The following is a 21,925-nucleotide window of genomic DNA, read 5'->3' on the forward strand; positions in this document are numbered from 1 at the left end:
AACTACAACTACCTTTTGGACACCTGTAACTCAATTACCACCCACCTTCCCAGTCCGAAACGTTACAGTCAAGATAGGGATCAGAAAGGAGCTTCTGTGCCAGTCTTTAAATGCCTTAAAAATGTTCCGCCAGGAGGTGATGACACCATGAATGTCTCCAAAAGAAGAAAAACATCCATGACAATGAAATACGGGGGGAAGGGGACAGACTTAAAATGAAGGTTGAAGTCCATCAATGCTCAGTATAATTAACTGTATGGAGTCAAGTAATGGGGGTGGGATTTCCAGCCAGAGACATTAATGCATTTTGCATTCGCGCTAAATGACACTGGCTCAGGATCTCCCATTCCCAAGGGGCAGATTCACTGCCCTATCAGGACAGCAAGACAGGCCATTCCGTTGCCTCATATCTATGTAGAAAGACTTTCCCTCTGCACATATCACCTGTGCAGCTCTAACTACATGTGCTACTGCTCCACACAAACACACACTGCATTCACAAGTACAAACTCCTGGTTCTTGTTCAGTGGAGATGCTTCTTTCTTATGCTGCTAAAGGAGGAACCTTTTGACACAACCTGAGCTTTTGCTTGCACACCAAACCAGATATTCAGTATCGAGGTTGCCTTTCAAACCACTATACATTCTTTGCTGCAGCAGCCAGACTACTTGCAAGGGTTGTTGCATTGGTGTGAACTTGTGAAACACCTTTCCCAACATACCAGTGTGACGGTGCACTCCATACGCTTTACAAAAATATGTTTAGAAGTGTGAATATGTTGTAACTGGCATATGCTTCATGCAAAAGGTCTCTTGTAAGGTATCATTACAAAGCTCATAATCTACTGAGTGTGCTCATCCTAATTGTATGAATGTGTCATTCTTGTATCTGAAACTAAGAATATGAAGTATAACCCTGAGGTCCTATTGTAATCATGCAAAGTGTGGGCCATTAATGGTGCTTTAGAATCTTGATTGCTCCCACTGACTAGGACAATTGGTTGTAAATGGTTTATTTACCTGAAAGGCTTCCTGTATAAGTGCGGGCCAGCCCCGGAAGAATGGAGGGGTTTCACAGGACATGTGAACATGTCACCTGATACTGGAATCCATCTTAAACCTGGTGCTTTTCCATTTAGAAGGAAGGGTGGGAACCCAGAGAGACCAAAGATTCCTGCCTTGTGCCAAAGATATAAAAGGGGGTGGAACAGAACAAAGGGGGGTCCCAGTCATGAGAAAGCCCCTGCTTTTCACCAAAAATGCCTGCTGGAACTAACAAGGACTGTACCAGGGAAAGGACTGGGCCCAGACTAGGAAGGAATCTAGCCTGTGAAAGAAGCTTACTGGAACATCTCTGAGGGTGAGATTTACCTGTAATCAATTTCTTAAGGTATTAGGCTTAGACTTGCGTGTCTTGCTTTATTTTGCTTGGTAACTTACTTTGTTCTGTCTGTTATTACTTGAAACCACTTAAATCCTACTTTTTATACTTAATAAAATCACTTTTGTTTATTGATAAACCCAGAGTAAGTGATTAATACCTGGGGGAGCAAACAGCTGTGCGTATCTCTCTATCAGTGTTATAGAGGGGGGACAATTTATGAGTTTATCCGGTATAAGCTTTATACAGAGTAAAACAGATTTATTTGGGGTTTGGATCCCATTGGGAACTGGGTGCCTCGGTGCTGGAGATAGGTGACCTGCTGAGCAGTTTTTGGTTAAAGTCTGTAGCTTTAGGGGCATGGACCAGACCTGGGTCTGTCTTGCATCAGGCTAGCGTGTCTGTGTCAACAAGGCAGGGTTCTGGAATCCCACGTTGGTAGAGAAAAATGGCTCAGAGATAGTCTCAGCACATCAGGTGACAGTCCCAAGGGGGTCTCCATGACCGAACCTGTCACAACTGGTTTCTAAGACAACTTTAGTAACACCATGCACTTTTCAATCTAGCCTCTAGCACCACATAAGCACAGATCTCCTGATTTCAGCAGGTGTTGGGTACAGGGATTGTCCAGAGAACAGACTCCTTTAGCTAGGTCTATAATCACTATATGGTCCATCCTTTCTACCCTAAAACTAGAACGGCCTTTTGCAGAAGTACGGGGCTTTTGCCACTCATCCCAACATACCTATACAGCTTCCCATTTTAACCCCACACACCTGGATCTTCTCACAATTACATACAGTTATGATTTGCTAAAACCAAATATTAAAGAGATCAGCTAAGCAGCCCTATGACATAACCATGCATGTCCACCTGACAACAAATGCCAGACTCTTATCCGGCATTTTTTGGTGCTCTGTACACATTTCACGTCCCCTCTTCCCCCCAACTCCCAAGTTTTCATTCTCTATGTGTGTGCTCCAACATAAAAAAGGCAGCGCAGTTCTTTGTGTGGTGCACCATTCAGAATACATGTGAACAAGAAAGTCAGAGACAGGCAGCACAAAGCCTCAAACTGTTGAAGTCTCAACACCGTGTGCAGAGCCTTTGCCAGACAGACTACCTGAGATATTGTCAGAATCTAGCAGCTCAACAATGCTATATGGGGAACAGTCTTCTAGGCCCAGCTTGCTACACAACCAGCCACAGAATCCCTTCTCCATATCATTCACGGCATGCCACCAGCCACCGAAGGACCACGCAATCTGAGTAACTGCCGTATACAAGCCTAGGAAGAAAGACATGACCATGATTATGACAGGATAGAAGATAATCAGTAAGGGGCAGAAGGTGATCTTGTGCCAGAAGGTCCTCTCTTCGTTGTACACCAAGAAGATGTTGTACCAAGTGATGGTCCCGTAGTAAAAGGAAACCACAAAGGACACTACAAAGATGACAGGAAGGCAGATGATGCTCCAGAGCAGGACATGGGGGCCCCTGTCCAATCCAATGTCGCAAGTCTTCTTCCCTTCTGGTGTCTCATCTTTTGGAGGCTCCTTTGACTTAGCCAGCTCCTGTAGCTCTTTGTCGGTTAGCGTAACATGGATGTCCACCATCTGGCCCTTCTTCTTCCCTCTTGTGATAGTTCCAGTTAAAGTAACATATCGGCTGTCTAAGGGCATGCTCCAGGCACCTTGAAATGGAGATAAATTTCATCAACATTCAAGAGAACTATTTTTTAAAGTACATTTCATGCAAATCCCCAAAGACATTGCGTGGAATTAGACAATACAGTTAGCGTTCAAATCATAATAATAATAATAATAATATAAAAAAGGCAGGGCAAGGGAAGCTAAGAGATGCAAGCAGGAGATCACACAGGACAATGGAAGAAAATGTGGAGCTATCCAGGGACGCTGGTTGAGAGGACAGGAGTGGAGAAGGTTCTGTACTGGTGAGGCTGTGTAAAAGGAAAAACAAGAGGCAGCTGCTATAGGAAGAGAGGGGAGATGGTAGAGGAAAGAGAATGGGCCAGATTCAGAGGGGACTCTAAAATGGTGCAACTTTCTCTTCTGGTCCCCTCAACATGCGTGTTACACCAACCACAAAATACTCAGTGGGCCAAATTCAGAAGTGGGGGGAAGGAAAGTCTAAGTTGGTATAATTTGCATGACAAGGGATAAGATGTAGCAAGAAAAGCAACTAAAGGGTATAAGACTAAGTTAAAATAGCCCCCATTCTTAAGCCTTCTAAGTTACATCAACTCAGAGCCCCTTACACCAGGGGTGGGAAAACATTTTGGCCCTAGGGCCATGGCTGGGAATTGAAATTGTATGGCGGGCCATGAATGCTCACAAAATTGGAGTTGGGGTGCGGGAGGGTGTGAGGGCTCTGGGGTGGGGCCAGAAATGAGGAGTTCAGGGTACGGGAGGGGGCTCCGGGCTGAAGCAGGGGGTTGGGGTGCAGGAAGGGATGCAGGCTCCAGCTGGGGGTGCGGGTTCTGGGGTGGGGCTGGGGAAGAGAGGTTTGGGGTGCAGGAGGGTGCTCCAGGCTGGGATCGAGGGGTTTGGAAGGCGGGAGGGGGATCAGGGCTGGGGCAGGTGGTTGGGGCGTGGGGAGAGGCTCAGGGGCGCAGGCTCCAAGCGACGCTTACCTCAGGTTGCTCCTGGAAGCAGCAGCATGTCCCTTCTCCAGCTCCTACACGGAGGCGCAGTCTGGCAGCTCTGCACTGCCCCTGCAGTTCCCATTGGAGCGCCGGAGGGGCCATTTGAGCGTGTAGGAGCCGGAGCAGGGCCATGCCGTGGCTTCTGGGAGCCACGTGGTACGGTCCCCGACCCTGTGCCCCAGCCGGAGCGGGCCAACCCCCAGATCTCGCTCCCCAGTGGGAGCTCAAACAGCTCACGGGACGGATCCATCCTGTAGTTTGCCCAACCCTGCCTTACACAGTGGTTAGAGGGGTCCCAGTTATACGCCCTTACACATCAATTCTGAATTTGGCCCCAAGTCTGTTACTTAGGCTGCAGCAAGTCCACAGAGAGTTTTCAAAACAAGTCTGGGCAATCCAATGTAGCTCATGAAGGTGGTGGTGGTTACATTCTCTGGACCTATTAAAAGGCAGGTGGGAGCAATCTGTCCTTGCTGGAGAGCTGGGATTGTAGAGGCCACAGAGAAGGGAGTTGCAACAGTCCCGGTTAAAGATATTTATTTCATTGCTCTGTAAGGCACCTATTGCAAACGTTTCCCTCCACGGGCCATAAACATATGAGAGACATTTTAAAAGAATTAAAGGGAAAGTCAATCAGCCCAAATAGGGCCCAATATCAAACGATGTGGCACACAGACAGACCCAGGCAAACTAGTCACCACCACAAAGGATCCAGTCCACATTGGAGAAAGTCAGGGGAAGAAAGGGGCAGGAAGAGAACAGAAACAAAAAGCAAAGGAAGGGGCCAAAAACGGGCAAGAAAGAGACAACAGAAGTCCCTGGGACCTGCAGCATAATCTAAAGGCAGCCAACATGGAGATGGAGTTCCATAGTGAGGGACAGAACAAATCCCATCCCCAACCCAGTCCTGGAAGAATACGGGGATCATTAGCTGGCTTGACCAGCCCAAGCAGACTTATTGCCTGAGTGGGACACTGGGCGGAGGAGTGGTTGCTCAAGTCAGAGGAAGGCACGGGCAGCGGTGAGAATAGACGAGTTTGCAAGCCTAAAACAGGATATGGATATTCCCTAGGGAAAGTAGCAATTCAGTTATGACATCAATGAAGGGACGATGGCACACACTTTAAAACTGAAGCGTCCACTGTCTGCAAACCTTTTGAGGCTTGAAAACACAGCAGGACAGTAGGTTTGAGATGCAGCGATCTAACTGGACTGTGAATACCAGCAGTGCATTCCACACAGAGAAAGGGATGGAATATACATGCACTGCAATTTTCCTTATTTATTAGCACCCCCTCCCCGCAAAAAAAAAAAACCCACACACAACACCACTCTCCTTCCTTATCAGCTATGAGTCCGAATAGATGGACAGGGCTGGAAGACCTGGCGGGGACTCGCCCCCGTGCAGAGAACTCCAGCTGCCCTTCTGGGTGAAAGCAGCTCTGAAAGTGCTCACCGTTGACCCTGACAAGGAGTCCCTTTCCAAAGAGGAAGCTATGCTGAGACTGTATCAACAGGAGGCTGCAGCCAATGCCCTCTCCCTATGGCACTATACCAGAAAGAGCCTCTAGAATTGATCAACCTGGAGCCCGAGTTCCCATCCATTTGCTTTACATGCAGTTCTAAGTAGGGAAGAGGGCCTGATCCCAAAGTCAATGGGAGGAGGGTGTGCTCAACATCTCACTGCATCAGGCCCTAAATTAGCAGCTACATTAAAAAAAAAAAAAGATTTAAGAAGAGGGGGACCAATGGGGAGGATATTCAAACAAATAATTGGTTAAGACAACAGACCAAAAAATAACCCCTGGTGCCTTTTATCTGGGATTTCAAAGCACTTTCATGTCTGAAGCCTCTCAAACTCGCTCTCCGCTATTATGCGACAGGGAAAACTGAGGAGTAGAAGTTAAAGTGCCTTGCCAAAGGTCACATCAAAAGTCAGTAGCGGAGCTGGAAAGGCGGCCCTGGATTCTCCTCCTGTGCTCCCCGACCAGCCTGAATCCATAAAAAAAGACCCTCGATTTGTAAATTGAAAATGCCCAATTTTCCAAAAAGTAACGATACAGAAGCTCAAAAAATAACTCACAGCATCTACCCTAATAAACACTACATCTGAAAAGGGGCTTGTGCCCTCAAGTCCCATGGATGCCCATGGTGCTTCAGAGCACTCAGCCGCAAGAGAGGAGGATAGACTTCCAGAAGTTTTATCCTTCCCCATACCTTTGAAACAAACAAACAAACAAAAAAAAGACAGGCAAGAGTTAGTGACCCTATTTACACACGGATCAATATATTTTACTGTTCAGTGGCTCAATGGCTAGTTGAATCTGGGTGCCAGCTGCAGCTTCTGGGGATACGTACCATCTGCCACGGAATTTCCCAAGAACTTAGAGCCTTCTTCTGAACTTCTCTCCCTTCCTTCCTCATCCGCCTGCTCTTCTTCCACCTTATTTTCATTCTCCGACCGATAAACTATAATAGACTCTGGACGGGACTCTTTCTTTTTCTTTTTCCTTCTGTCCATAGTGGCTTCTCCATCAAAGGTCACTGCCGTAGCCACAGCTCTCCGCAGGGAGCCTCGGTGCGGGCTGCGTGTTCCAGCCTTGTTCTCCCTCTGCACTGCTTCCTCCATCCCGCTGCTGTTTTGAAGCGTCTCATCAGGCATCTCTGAGGAGGTGTTTAAAAATCTATCCGCTCCTGCACTTCTGAGCCATTGATCAGGCAATGATTAGTAGGGATGCTCTGGCTTGCGAAAGCATCCTAGTCACAGCATCCAACAGACATCCTCCATTTCCAACCTAAAATGAGAGAGGACAAATAATCAATAGAGTGTCACATTTAACTCCATGTAGAAGAGTAGGTTCCTGCGGATTTTTAAAGAGGCACTTCCAGCTAACTTACCACGTTAAGCAAAATTGGTTTAAGCGCAATTTAAACTGACTTACGTGAATCTACATTTATTGATTTTAAAATCGGATTTAGTTACACCAATACAAATTTTCTAATATGGACGAGGGTTAAATGTATGTTCCAAATTTAAATACAGGAAACAAAAGCCGCCAGGATGGGCGTGGGTGTTTAATAGGAATAGACTAAATAAGCACGGTTTGTTGGGAGATTTTAACATTCCTCTGCAATGCCAGCAAAACTGCACTGGCAGTAGAACAAAAAGGTGAAACTGGCAAGCAACATACATGAAACTGACTAATTTAGGATCCCTACTGGACAATTGCAGCAGTGAAACTATGGTGCAAATTGCCTTAATCTAGACAAACCCTAGATTTATTATGCAAGATGAGGTTAATGCAAATAGTAATTGAATGATGTGATACACGGTGAAAAGTCAACGGATTTTTAAAAACCCTGCAATTTAATAATCTGCATTTCTATTGGTAACAAGCATAAGCATTTTTTTAAATGTGAGTTTTATGTTGAGGGGGGTAAAATCAAGACGACTCCATGAAAAATAAAAAATTACAATGAAGTATTTTGGTTGTGTAGAAATTTTTTTACTACCAATCGATATAAAAAAACTCAGGGCCTGATTCTTTACTCAAGCAAAGCCATTATTAATATTAAAAAATGCCACTGACTTTGATGGGAGTTTTGCCTGAGTAAAGGACACAGGAACAGGCCTTCAGCATGCAAGCAGTGTAAACTGCATCCTGGTGGATGATCCCTGCATCCACAGGATCCATACAATTCTCAGACTAGACTCAATCTAGGAAATGAAGAGACCGATTGGGAGATAGCACTGGCAGATACTTTGGTGGAGATCTAAATACAGCAATGCAGATCTAGGTTGAACATTTAAATGATCAGAAGACTCTGCATGACTGAGCATTAAAGTCCTGCCTAATGCATGAAGCAGTCCTTCAACAGGAATTTAAAGACATCATCATAATTTACAGCCCATTAAATGTGGAGACATTGTTTTATTTAAACAAATGCTGGGAAAAAGTTGAACATTTTAGATTCAGCTATATAGTCTAAAATGACCCTCCCACAAATACAAAGTCACACGTTTTGGGGATTCGGGTTGGGGGGGGTGGGAGTTATTTTGGTTGATCTAAAGTTTTATTTATGCTTCTCTCTTATACACATGCACACACAGAGATTTGTAGTAAAACTTTAATTGTTTTACTTGAATACCTGAGGAAAGACTGTGTTCAGCTGCCTCTGGGTGGCTTGAAAAGTTGAAAATCTAAAGATCACTGAAGTTTTACATATAGAAAATAAATTTTCATTAGTCATCAGGAAGTGTGCAAAGAGGCATTCCAATAATAGGGTCAGCAGGACACTTAAAGATGCGTACATTAGGCACCCAAAAATAATTAGGACTTTTGCAAATCTTGGCACAAGCCTCCAGCCATTACAGCTGCAAACAGAACCTTCAAATTGTCAGCAGAGTAAAACCAGTGCAATGTTCCTGACAGACTGCCTGAAACAGGAGCGTCAAGAGGGGATGAAATGACACGCCATCTCAAGGAGGGGTTGATTCTTACACCTTAGTAAAGTTAACAATGTTGATTTAAATAATTTCAATCCTTATTAAAGCAGGCAAGAAAGAATAGGGATGATATTTTGAAGAAGTGCAGAGTCTTTTCTGAGTGGTAGCCCAATCTAGCATGGTGTCTTTTGTGGGTGAAGTTTGGTTTTAGGTAGAGTTTGGGATAGTACTACCATCCAATCCTAAATAGAGGCAAAGAAAAATCATATAGCAATTCTCCTGGCCCCTTCTGCACCTTGTGAAAGAGCCTGTGGAGGGGTCACGTAAAAGAAAGAAGGGGGTTAAAAATACAAAGCAACTAGAAAAAAGAGTGATTCCTTCCTGGGGACATTGCTGCTTCTCTGCATTGTAGAATGTCTCATTTACATAGAGCAGCAGTGTTCTTGGGAAGTTAAAAGAAAAGGAGTACTTGTGGCACCTTAGAGACAGGGAAGTTAGTTAGTTGGGAAGTTAGTTAACTAGGTGTTAACACTCCATACCTTAATCAATATAAAAGAACAATGGACTATCCAAGAATAGAGAAATACTCCTGCCCTCCAGTTCAAACCACCCACTGATTTCAGAGAGAGCGCAAAGAGTCCGCTCTTGACATACTAACTCTGGAAGTTGTCCAGGTCCACAGGAACTTGTTTAAATTTTGAGAGAGGCGTTTTTCAAAAACGCACGCTGAGGGGACAAATGGCTGGGGAGTAAATTCATGCAAGTGGTGCTATTCTTCAGAGACTTGCCTGGGACACATGAATACATTCCTCTAAGGTTCTCCTGAAAAGTCCAGTACTAATACTTAAAGCTTACATCATGCCTTGCACCTGAAAGACACTGCACACAGAGCAGCTGATTAACCCTAATGCCCCTCTGGGATGGGGAAAACTGCAGCACAGTGGCCTGGCGCCACTCAGATGCCACAATGATGGGCAACCCCTAAAAAACTGGACAGACAGAAAGAAACTAAGCTGGGATTAGAATCTGGGACTTCCAGGTTCTCAGCCTGTGTTCAGCCCACACTGCCTCAAAGAGTAGACAGAAAGTCTCCTAACCCTGGAACAGCAACCCACACAAAACTTGCCAGTAGAAGTTAAAAACAGCCCCAAAACCACAGACCGGGTTGGGGGGGCGGAAGGGGTTGGTTTGTTTTTTAAGTATATTCAGCTGTGACCTAGGTTAAATGCACACAAAAATTGAAGGCAAAACCAATGCAGCGCCCTCAGCTGTTACAATGAAAAATATGTGGGGTCATGGTGGATAACCAGCTGAACCTGAGGTCCCAGTGTGACGCTGTGACCAAAAGGGCTCATGTTGTCCTTGAATGTATAAACAGAGGAATGCGGAGTAGGGAGGTTATTCTACCTCTGTATTTGGCACTGCGGCCGGGATACTGTGTCCAGTTCTGGCATCTGCACTTCAAGAAGGATGCCGATATATTGGAGAGGGTGAGCCACAATAACGATTCAAGGATTGGAAAACATGTATTATAGTTTTCAGAGTAGCAGCCGAGTTAGTCTGTATTCACACAAAGAAAAGGAGTACTTGTGGCACCTTAGAGACTAACAAATTTGGGCTCCTGAAGTTGATTTAGCCTATCAAAGGGAAGATTAAAGGTGATTTAATCGTGGTCTATAAGTCCCTACATGGGGAACAGAAATTTGATAAGAGAGAGCTTGGCAATCTACTAGACAAAAGTTACAAGAAAATCCAGTTGTTGGAAGTTGGAGCTAGACAAATTCTAACTAGAAATAAGGTACAATTTTTTAAAAATGAGGGTAATTAACTACTGGAAAAAACTTACCAAAGGCTGTGCTACAGTCTCCATCTCAGGGAAATTTTAAATCAAGATTGGAGTTGTTCTAAAAGATCTGCTCTAGTTCCAACCGGAATTAGTTCAGGAAGTCCTGTGTTATACAGGAGGTCTGTCTAGATGATCACGGATGTCTGTTCTGAACTTAAAAAAAAAAAAAAACGATGATCACCCCGCACACAAACAAATCAGCTGTCTCCCCACCATACATCTGGCCGGTGTTTTGCCTGCCCTCATGCTCAGCATGCCTGGGAAGCAATGGCACCCTCTCTCACATCAATAAAAGCAACATTTTAGGAACAGGGTGCCCAGAGTACAGTCCACCCTCTGGTTCAGCTGTCAACTCAGAGATGTTGGGGCAGTTCATGGGCCCGGGTGAATCTAACAGGTTGGAGCCCAAGCCTGCTCCTCCTCTCTTGGAATGCCTCGGGATTTGGTACTCAGCACTAGTGAACTCGAACAATGAGCAGTTTCTATCCATTCAAAAAAAGGCTCCGTAAGACACAGACACAAGCAGATAGCACAGTAACGAGCATCTCATTCTTTGTAAAAGCTATGCAGACTGGGTGCAGCCCTCACACCTCAAAAGTGGCACTTGGCGCTGGCGAGCTTTGGCAATCCTGCTTCAGAGGTCATTTTCTGCACTGACTTCTGTCGATCACCCAGTGAGAACTCCACCCCGCAGAAGTCTCAAAGTGTAGGTGGAGCATGATAATTTCCATATGCATATCATCAGAGTAGACTGCACTCCCCATGAGAGCACAAGAGCAGGCACGAATCTAATAATCCACGACAGGGGGTAAGGAAGAGGACAATGGCCAGGGCTTCAGAGCGAGCATGCAGCAGTTTATTAGCCAAGCAACTGGTTATTAATCTCCGTGAGAACACAGATGGAAGAACCCTGGGCAGGCTCCACAGTAGCAAGCTCTGCTGATCAGGGCGGTCATGACAACATTAGACTCTGTCGCACAAGGGTCTCAAGGTTTTCTCCTGCACTATTTTAAGTCAATGGAAAGGCTTGATTCTATTTCCATTAAAAGATAAGATATTATTCTGCTCACGAAAACAGAATACAAGAAAAAGCCTCTCAGAAAGCTAAGAAAATCCTTTGATCCCTGGTACATTAAAACCAGGGTTCTGTTCTGGCCACAGCCTTTTGGGGATTGTTCATAACAGAGCCGAGGTGAGACGACAGTGTGAGCAGTGGACACTAACTAGCATCAGTTTTGTACTTATTTATGTTTATAGTCACAGAAAATAAAACAGATAAATACATCCAGTATGTTGAGCGCTTCCAGCACTCCTTCTTACTTATTTGTAGCATACCAAGGTCCCAAGCAAATCAGGAACCTGCCTTCCTAGGTGCCGTCTAAACAAATAGCAAGACGAGATCTCTGCCCTGAATAATTTGTCTGAAATTAGACTGTATGGTGCAACAAATGAACATGCAATTAATAAGAGGGAAGAAGGTAACCATAATAAGAGCTGGTATTTACATGTGCCAGCTTTATGTCTGCTCATTTATTCAAAAAGAAAAGGAGTCCTTGTGGCACCTTAGAGACTAACCAATTTATTTGAGCATGAGCTTTCGTGAGCTACAGCTCACTTCATCAGATGCACGGTATGCATCTGATGAAGTGAGCTGTAGCTCACGAAAGCTCATGCTCAAATAAATTGGTTAGTCTCTAAGGTGCCACAAGGACTCCTTTTCTTTTTGCGAATACAGACTAACACGGCTGTTACTCTGAAACCTGTCATTTATTCAAGGTATTTATCTGGCCTCTGTTTCCCATAGTATCTGAGCACCTCATAATCTTTACTGGATTCATCCTCACAACATCCCTACACGGTAGGGAAGTGCCAGGATCTCCATTTGACAGATGGGGAACTGGGGCATAGCGCGATTTAGGGCCTGTCTAAACGAACGCTTAGTTCACTGCAAGCTGGGGTGTAAATATACCTTGCACTAGCCTGCCACACTCTAAGTGTCTATGTGGATCCCGCTGCTGCCAGAGTTCCCGTGCACCTAAGTACATTTGTACTTACCTGTTTTGAAGCACACTACATACTTGTACTTAAGAATCTTAAAACACTATGTACTTAGTACTTGTCTTAAGTACACTTTAAAAGGTATTTAAAATACAAGCAACTTTTTCCCCCTCTGCAAGAGCTTTTTCAAACAATCACATCCCTCCCAACTGTCCCACATTCGGGGGGGGGGGGGGGCATGCGTGTGTGAATGTATTTACATTTATAAGATATTTTCTCATTGTTAATCCATTGTTCATGTATACGAATAACATTTCCTTGTTACTCTTCTTCTCTCTCTTCCACTGTGTGTTCACGTTATTCAGGTAGTTGTCCATACGTAGACTGGACAATTGCAAGGAATACGGGAGTTGACAGTACCCGTGCTTTTACTTATAAATACATAAGCATGATTTCCACGGCTCACCTGTACTTATAAGGACTTCTGCAATGTGTACTTGGCACTTATACTTAAGTCCTTTTTATCAGTACTTATGGCAACTCTGGCTGCTGCACATTAAAAAGTCCCCCTAGCGTGCCTTGACCTACTCCCCTTTCAAAGCAGGCTAGATCGAAGTGCAGTAGGGAACATTTCGCGCACAGCAGCAGGGTCCACACAGACATACAGTGCCACAGATGCTGGAACTAGCCGTAGGGTTGCCAACTTTCTAATTGCACTAAACTGAACACCCTTGCCCCGCCCCCGCCTCACTCCTTCCCTGATGCCCTACCCCTGCCCCATCTCTGAGCCCCCTCTCCCCCCGCTGCTCACTCTCCCCCACCCTCACTCACTTTCACTGGGCTGGGACAGGGGGTTGGGGTCTGGGAGGGGGTGAGGGCTCCAGCTCCAAGGTGGAGCCAGAAATGAGGGGTTCAGGGTGTGGTCTCCGGGAGCGGGCTCAGGGCTGGAATAGAAGATTAGGGTGCAGGAGGCGGTGTGGAGTCTGGGAGGGCGTTAGGGTGCAGGAAGGGGTTCTGACCCGGGGCAGGGGGTTGGGGTGCGGGTTAGGGTACGGGAGGGGGTTCTGACCTGGGGCAGAGGTGCAGGAGGGGGTTCCAACCTAGGACTGGAGGTTTGGGGTGCGGGCTCCAGCCAGGCGGCGCTTACCTCAGGCGGCTCCTGGTTGGCAGCTCAGTGGAGCTAAGGCAGGTTCCCTGCCTGGCCTGGCTCCGCACTGCTCCCGGAAGCGGCCGGCATGTCCAGCCCCTAGGCCAGGCGGCTCTGCACAGTGTGCGCTGCCCGCACTGCCTCCGCAGCTCCCTCTGGCCATGGTTCCCAGCCAGTGGGAGCTGCGGAGCCTGCACTGGGGGCAGCGCACGGTGCTTCCCTGATCGCCCCTGCGCCTAAGAGCCGGACTTGCCGGCTGCTTCCAGGGAGTTGCACAGAGCCAAGGCAGGCAAGGAGCCTGCCTTAGCCCCACTGCGCCGCCGACTGGACTTTTGATGGCTGGAGCCACCAGGGTCCATTTTTGACTGGGCGTTCTGGTCGAAAACCGGACGTCTGCAACCCTAAATAGGGGTGCTGCTGCACCCCCTGGCTTGAAGTAGTTTCCATTATATACAGGGTTTACAGTTTAGTTCAATGGCTCTCAGCACCCTCACTATAAAAATTGTTCCAGCACCCCTGCTTAGTGCCCAGCAGGCTAGTGCAACATGGAGTTACATCCAAGCTTGCAGTGAGCTACACATTCATTTACACAAGCCCTAAGTGACTTGCCCAAGGTCACACGGGAATTCTGTAGTGGAGCAGGGAATTGAACACAAGTCTTTGAAGTCGCAGGCTAGGATTCTAACCACTGGACCATCCTTCCTCTCTGTGCATACCTTGATGGTTCCAAATCACTTAAACATTTTTTCAAAACAAAGTGATAAGCAATCCCACTGACCCTCTGTCAGGCCAGTGCCAACTGGCCATGCCCAGCAAGCATCACAGGAGACGTCAATCTTGTAGCAGAATTTCAAAGAGCAGAGCATAGTGGTTTAACATATCAGTTCAAGGAACAGAACAGAGGGGAAAACACAGTAAGATAGCTGACCATCACAGAACACTTTACAGGTATTCTTTAATTGAGACACCCAACACCACCGAGAGATACTTGTTCTTAGCCCCACTTTTCAGGTGACGACACTCAGGTGACCTGTTCAAGGCCACAGAGTGAATCAGTAATGGTGCTAGGACTAGAGCTCAGGACTTCCCGGCTCTCAGCCCTATACTCAGACCACTGAACTGGGCCTCTTTTGCGTTTCCTTTTTGTGACAGACTTAACTCTTTGCTAGTAACATTCTATAGGATACATTGCAGCCAAAACGTTTTAAAAAGGAGTTTTCCAAAGTATCACTCAGTTGTTTCTAGATGACATTTTCAAAGGATTTATTTAAGTCGTTCCACTGAGGGTGCTTTACAGAATATCTGTTTTATGAATTAGTTCTTTTTTCTCCATTATTCCATAACTTTCCCAAATGTCAAGAGATAACGCTGCCATGCAAAGCAGCCTTACTGAACTCTGGCAGACACTGTACAAGAAAAGCTGTTCTTTAAAAAAGTCAAACAAAATGCCTTGTTAAATTCCCTTGCATAAAACTTTCCCTTATGGAGGATCCCCGAACACCGCTTATCTACCTATTTAGGACAAAGATAGTATGTACCAGAGTGTATTCCACCCCAGCCTCCAGGTTGTTTTGTCCAGATTTGGTAGAAGAGGATAAAGAAACATTTTCAGACAAAGAATGCAAAGCTTCCAAGTTTATCCACAGGAATGAGACTGGTTTTCTATCATGTATTATCTTGTGCCAGAAGTTTCAACGAGTGACACATGTACATGAGCTTTTGAAGAGACCCGAGATTTTGATATTAGAATAACCTCGGGGGAGAAAAAGTTTGAGATTTTCAAAGCAATCTAAGAGATTTAGACACACATCTCACAGTACAATGTTTAGCATAGTAGGGTTCTGGTCTACGACTAGAGCTCCTAGATGCTATGGTAATACAAATAATTTTAATAGAAGATGTGCTAGACTGCTTTGAAAATCTCAACCTAATACCTGGGCTTACATTTCTTCTGGAAACAAAGTGAAGACACTTTTTCCTCTCCTCGCCCCAATTCCACCCATCCCTCTACACCCCCAAACGTCCCCATTTTCCTACTTCAGCCAGTGGGCTCAGAGTCCTGCATGTTTAACACAGCAGACACTGAGTGCTCATATGAAAGGATTTCATTTGCCAGCCCAATGGCAATGCTATTTGCTGGATGACATGGAAGCAGAGTTTGGAAACAGCTGTTTTTTCCCCAGCCATCCCACCTTTAGGGCTGAACCACCTCTAAATGGAGTGCATGTGTGAGAAAGACCTGCTGATGGCCAGTTGTTGTACCCAGGGTTCATTGACCCATAATGCAACATGGGCTGTGATGATGGCTTCTGCTAACCCAACCAGAGGATGAGTCACAATTTGTAGCCACTTAGAAAACTTTGGAAAGGGGGAAGGGCTGGAATGTGGTTATTGGAATGAAGGGGTGGGAGACTTACAAGTCCTTCTCTTAACAAGGCAATGTGTGGGAGAACCCATGTGGGGAGAAAGGTACATGGAGGAAGAAGACTTTCCTTTTTTAATTATAAAGCTAAAGGTCACTGCTGTGTGGTCCACTGGAGACGGCTGTCTAAAACCAAATGTAGAGGTGGATTTTTTGAAAAATGTTTACACAAGGCCAATACGCTCACTGACTTCAATTCAGAGTTCTGCCTGAGTGTAAACTGAGTAAGAACATCATGCTTTGGCCCACAGTTACTTAACAGCTACACGGGGTAACCTGACAGAACTGGAAGTGTCCACAGGGAGTGATCCGGGACTGCTTACACATCACACAATAAATATCATCTAGGATATTTAGAGAGAACCTCTAAAGGTAGGAACTGGATGGCTCAGGGGATCAGCAGTAGGACACAGAGCATATCACTTCTAAGGGTACATCTTCACTGCAGAGTCAGCTTGGGAGACTATTACCAGGTCTGAGTACCCAGGTTATATTAGCCTGGATAGAGAGGCCCTACTGCGAAAGCTTAAAATGTCCCAGACCTGTATGACTGCATCCACGCTGGTGCTGCACTCGCCCACCTGAGGAGCTAGGCTAGGACTTCTGGGTGGCTATCCCCTGGCTCTTAGCGCTGCTTTAAGTTCTCTGAATTCTTTCACGGTGTATTGTGAGAGAACTTTGGCCCAGGAAGGACAGACCTGTGTGGAAGTGTTCTTAGCCTGCCAGCTCACTAATGTAAACAACTTCCTGTCCTCCACCTCTGTTGCAACCCATGAGCAGGCATGGAGTTTACTGTGAATGATGATCTGATCCAGCTGTTGGCTTTAATGCAACCTTCATTTTGGCAACAGGAGGCAGACGCAAGGCACGAGACACAGTGGAAGGGATCTTAGCAGCACGGTACCTTGCTAAAGAAACCACACTGGTTCCTCCACTGCATCCTCCCTGGTCCATTCCCCTATCTCCTTCCCAAAGACTGTTCAAATACTGTGGAAGTGCTGCATACAATGTGGGGTTTAAATGCCAAACTGGTGTACATAAACTAGAAGGTGACTTCTGGTACAGAAGGAAGGTGTAGGTAGCGGGGAAGAAAGTATGGCCCAGAAGGAACTGTGGGAAGACACTGGAGGACTATCAGCACCTATGTTGATTAGTCAGTGTCCACACTGCAAAATGGGTGTGTTACCAGCCTGGGTTAAAGCAGAACCCAGGCTCAAACCCATATCTCCTAACTGTGCCAGCAAGCTAGGTTTAAAGCACCTCTAAACCCAGATGAGAGGTTTGTGTGTGTGGACGGTAGTCAGGCGAGAGGCAACACCTGGGTAAGAGCCTGGGTTAACTCTGCTGTGAAGAAATAATTTAATACACTGGTTCAAACACAATGAAGACTGGTAGGAACCTGAGTCATTACCTGTGGTGGCAACATGAACAGACATTGGTGGGTTTGGTCCAGGTCTTAGTGGGTAGATTTCTGTTTCATAAATGGCAGTGTCCTAAGGGAGGGAAAGAAGTGGAGCTCTCCACTACCCCATAGAACTGGTCCCTGCAAGGCACAGTTAAGGCAAATGCTCACAAAACATTGATCTAATTTTTTTAAACATTTAAACTATGGCATTTATAACAGATTAAGAACTATTGCAAATCTCAGCAAAAAGTAAGTAACTTTTCTTGATGGGAGAGTGAAGGTGTCAGGGTTCCTTCCCCACTCTGAACTCTAGGGTACAGATGTGGGGACCCGCATGAAAGACCCCCTAAACTTATTCTTACCAGCTTAGGTTAAAAACTTCCCCAAGGTACAAACTTTGCCTTGTCCTTGAACAGTATGCTGCCACCACCAAGGGTTTTAAACAAAGAACAGGGAAAGAGACCACTTGGAGACGTCTTTCCCCAAAATATCCCCCCAAGCCCTACACTCCCTTTCCTGGAGAAGGCTTGATAATAATCCTCACCAATCTGTACTGGTGAACACAGATCCAAACCCTTGGATCTTAAGAACAATGAAAAATCAATCAGGTTCTTAAAAGAAGAATTTTAATGAAAGAAAAGGTAAAAAAATCACCTCTGTAAAATCAGGATGGAAAATACTTCACAGGGTATTCAGATTCAAAACACAGAGGATCCCCCTCTGGGCAAAACCTTAAAGTTACAGAAAACAGGAATAAACCTCCCTCTTAACACAGGGAAAATTCACATCAAACAAAAGATACACTAATCCGCCTTGCCTGGCTTACCTCTACTGGTTGCAATATTGGAGACTTGGATTAGGATGGGCTGGAGAAGATGGATTTCTGTCTGGCCTCTCTCAGTCCCAAGAGAGAACAACCACGTAAATAAAGAGCACAAACAAAACCTTCCCCCTGCCCCAGCAAGATTTGAAAGTATCTTGTTCCCTTATTGGTCCTTTGGGTCAGGTGCCAGCCAGGTTAGCTGAGCTTCTTAACCCTTTACAGGTAATAGGATGTTGCCTCCGGCCAGGAGGGATTTTATAGCACTGTATACAGAAAGGTGGTTACCCTTCCCTTTATATTTATGACAGAAGGCATTTGATATTCTTCACTCTGATAAAACATGTAAGTAGTGTAGATTTTACTCAATGGCTTGTGGCTTGGTAGTCAAGCAGGTGCTTTGGAAGCTGAAGACCTAGTTTGCAAACATAGATGAGTGTTTGTCCCTGGGATTAATTAAAGATCTGTCTGATATAGTCTATTTAGGATATGTACGGCAGCCACCGGCAACTAATGGGGCTCTATATGGCCTCAAGATCATGGCAACGTGGAAGATAATTAAAGAATGTCTTACAGTGCCATCCACAGCATTCCATGCATGCCACAGCAGTCTATACTTTGCCTCAATTGAGCTCTTTAATACAGTGTTTTAGAACTTCAAAATGCTGTAGAAACATTAATGAATCTGAAAGGCAGCATGGTCCGATGGTTACAGCATAGACTAGGAATCAGAAGTCTGGAGTTCTATTCCAAGCCTGTTTGTCTCTGACTTGCTGAAAGACAATGGCATAGTTGCAAACACTGTACCTTTATTTCCCTATATGTAAAGTGTGAATGTATACACTCCTTCATATTACAGTTTATGATCTTCAGATGAAAGGTGCTATACTATAAGTGCTTTTATTGTTAAAGGGTTAATCTTTACCACACCTACCAGAAAAATAATAGTTATCCTTATTTTATCCTTTATTTTCATTTATTTATCATTATCCTTTATTTTACAGAGCGGGAAACTGAGGCACAGAGCTGTTAGCTGACTTACTTGTTTAATGAGCACATATGACTGAGAATTATTCTTACCAGCTAGTACTACCTCTTCTACCAAGTAACCTCTTACCGTGAAAAAATATGCAGAAATAATCGTTAATGATGTTTTCAATCTTTGTGCTCTCATCTAATGGGATCACCAGAGAAACCAATCTGTGCACTTTATTCAACACACAGGATCTACTAGGCACACCAATGCTGGTTAAAAATGAAAATGATCTATGTTGGATTGGGAAAGATCTGTCCAGCGTTTATTTTTTGTTGGGCAAAACTCAAAATAATGCTGAATGTTCCCTGCAGCAATTGAATAACTGATACTGGGCTTGTTGAGGGAACTATTTAAAAATGCCAGACCTCTGCCTTTTCTTTAGCACAAAAGGGGCTGTGTTCAAGACATTTTAAAAGGATCAGATTATACCACTTTCAATAATAGTTAGATTTCATCACACCAATGGCTGTTTCTGAAGAGAGAATTTTCCATTCAGAGTATGTGGCTCAGGTATTACAAACTACTAGATACCATCCTTGACGTGTATTAAAACACACAAAATTAGGGAATTATTTGAGAATAATGGAGAATCAACTCAAAATAAGAGAAAACTGCAAGCTGCCTTTCTCTAGCTCTGTGCAAAATAAGTGAGAAGATATAGAAAGATAAATATAATTTAAAAAATCATTCCCTCTTGAGAAACACACAACATTAAAGATCTGCTATTTGCTTAGAGAAAGCTATAGATTGATAGGTGCATAACTCAGTTGGGATGTGGATGAATGATCCTGTAAGTAAGGAGTTATGAGATAAATTGAGATGAAATATTATTTTAAGCACACTTAACATAAACGCAAGTGCTATTTTTTCTGATGAGCAATTTATATCTTATGATGAAGGCTTTGAAAAATTCTTAAGAATGGTTAAAAAGCACAAGGTCATTTAAGGAAAAAGCGCCAAGAAATACAACTTCAGAGCAACGCATTTTATTTTATGGTTAATAAGGTTAAAAACAAAACAAAACACACACCCAGAGTTTTGCCAGGGTTCTGCCTCTGAAAAACCGTTCCTTGGTTTAAGAGGGAATATACATGCATGTGAAAATAATCCCCTTTTGCTTTTTCAAAAAACGATTTCCTCTTCAAGGGGAAGTGGGCAGGAATCCACCAGCTTCAAAGGGGGAGAAATGCAGCTAAGAATAGATCAGACAGCAGAATAAGAGGGGGTGGGGGCTGAGCAGGTTTGTCCTAGTGCCTGATCTCCAGAACTGCAATCTCAGCTGCTGGGTGGGACCTATTTGTTGCCCTCTAAGAGCAAAAGAGAAAAAAAAATATGTACACACACATATATACACACACACACATCTGATCAAGTCTTTTTATTCCATTCAATAAAGCAAGTAACTATCTCCAGCTCAATCAATAAAGCCCAATGTCTGAGTGACCTGGACAAGACCACAATTTTGGAAAAGGGAGCACATGCCATTTGTAGTCAATATCGCCTTTCCTCTTGTTAGGTGTCAGGGAAGGCAGGGCCATAAATCCCCTTTATTTCAGAGGCAGCAACAGACTTCTGCAGTTCTTTGCACAGCCCTGCCCGGTGCCCAGCAGAATAGGGCAGGCTTTGCTGAGCCCCATTTCATTTGTTTTGCTATATTCGAAGTGCGAGCATCGTTTTATTTTAGGGGACAGGCTAAAAAACGCCCTTCTGTCTAAAGTTTGCTCACTCACATGCCAGTATGCCTGCAGGGAGAACCCCTTTCCAACCTGCATACATATATGGAATTCTCTCACATGCAATGGGGGACTCTTCTCCAACGTACATGCCAGCAAGGTACCGTCAAATGCCCATGTGCCATGAAATCCCTCTCTCCAAGATGCATAAGCCATTCGCACGTGCAAGGATGAACCCTTCTCCAACGTGCACGCGTGGAAGGAACCCTTAGTCATATGCACACACGCGCCGGCAAGGTGACATGTCTCCAAAATGCATACATGGAGCCCTCACACCCAGACTAGGGATGCTCTATACACTGCAGCCGCATGGACTTAACGAGCAAGCCTCACATCTGTACACTCAACCGGATAAGACAATGCATTAGGAGCAAGGTGGAATGTGCGCCCTTGCTCCTACGCAGGGAAGATCGCCCACTGCAGCTTGTTGGAGAGTTTGTAGGCGTGGTGCCTCTCCCCCCACCACGTATTTAAAACCGCAGCACCACGTACAACGGGGCAGAACTCTGCTGCTGCACCTCCCCTACCTGGGAATTGCAAAGGTGCAACCGGGGGAGGGGACGGGGAATAAACAGTCGGCCAGTTACACTGAGGCAAATGCAGAAGAGAAAATCACCTTCAAGATAGCAAAAATCACCTGACATGAAATCAAACTTACCTGCTGGCCCCCTGCGTGGGGGTCGGATGCTTCCGTCCCCAGCTGGGTCTGCAATGGGGGTGAAGGGGGTCTGCAATGGGGGGGTGGAGGAGTGGATGCTCCTGCCCCCAGCTGCTCTGCAATGGGGGTGAGGGGAGTCTGCAATGGGGGGTGGAGGAGTGGATGCTTCCGTCCCCAGCTGGGTCTGCAATGGGGGTAAAGGGGGTCTGCAATGGGGGGGGAGGAGTGGATGCTCCTGCCCCCAGCTGCTCTGCAATGGGGGTGAGGGGGGTCTGCAATGGGGGTGAGAAGAGGGGATGCTCCTGCCCCCAGCTGCTCTGCAAGGGGGGGTGGGAGGAGTGGATGCTCCTACCCCCAGCTGGGTCCGG

General features: G+C 45.4%; 1 protein-coding gene across 2 annotated transcripts; it reads right to left on the reverse strand.

Moving 5' to 3' along the window:
- Positions 1-1,509: 1,509 nt before the first annotated feature.
- On the reverse strand, positions 1,510-21,738 carry TMEM169 (transmembrane protein 169). 2 transcript variants are annotated; one of them, XM_077830051.1, is made up of 3 exons: positions 21,558-21,738; positions 6,404-6,840; positions 1,510-3,073 (listed from the first exon to the last, which is right to left on the reverse strand). In XM_077830051.1, the coding sequence occupies exons 2-3, from the start codon at positions 6,705-6,707 to the stop codon at positions 2,451-2,453; spliced, it is 927 nt and encodes a 308-aa protein (XP_077686177.1). In that variant the 5' UTR covers positions 6,708-6,840; positions 21,558-21,738; the 3' UTR covers positions 1,510-2,450. The 2 variants fall into 2 exon arrangements, with proteins under 2 accessions (XP_077686177.1, XP_077686178.1); XM_077830052.1 differs by lacking the exon at positions 21,558-21,738 and adding an exon at positions 8,195-8,240.
- Positions 21,739-21,925: the final 187 nt, after the last annotated feature.

This window comes from Eretmochelys imbricata, chromosome 11, assembly GCF_965152235.1.
Source record: "Eretmochelys imbricata isolate rEreImb1 chromosome 11, rEreImb1.hap1, whole genome shotgun sequence".
NCBI classification, from domain to species: domain Eukaryota; kingdom Metazoa; phylum Chordata; order Testudines; family Cheloniidae; genus Eretmochelys; species Eretmochelys imbricata.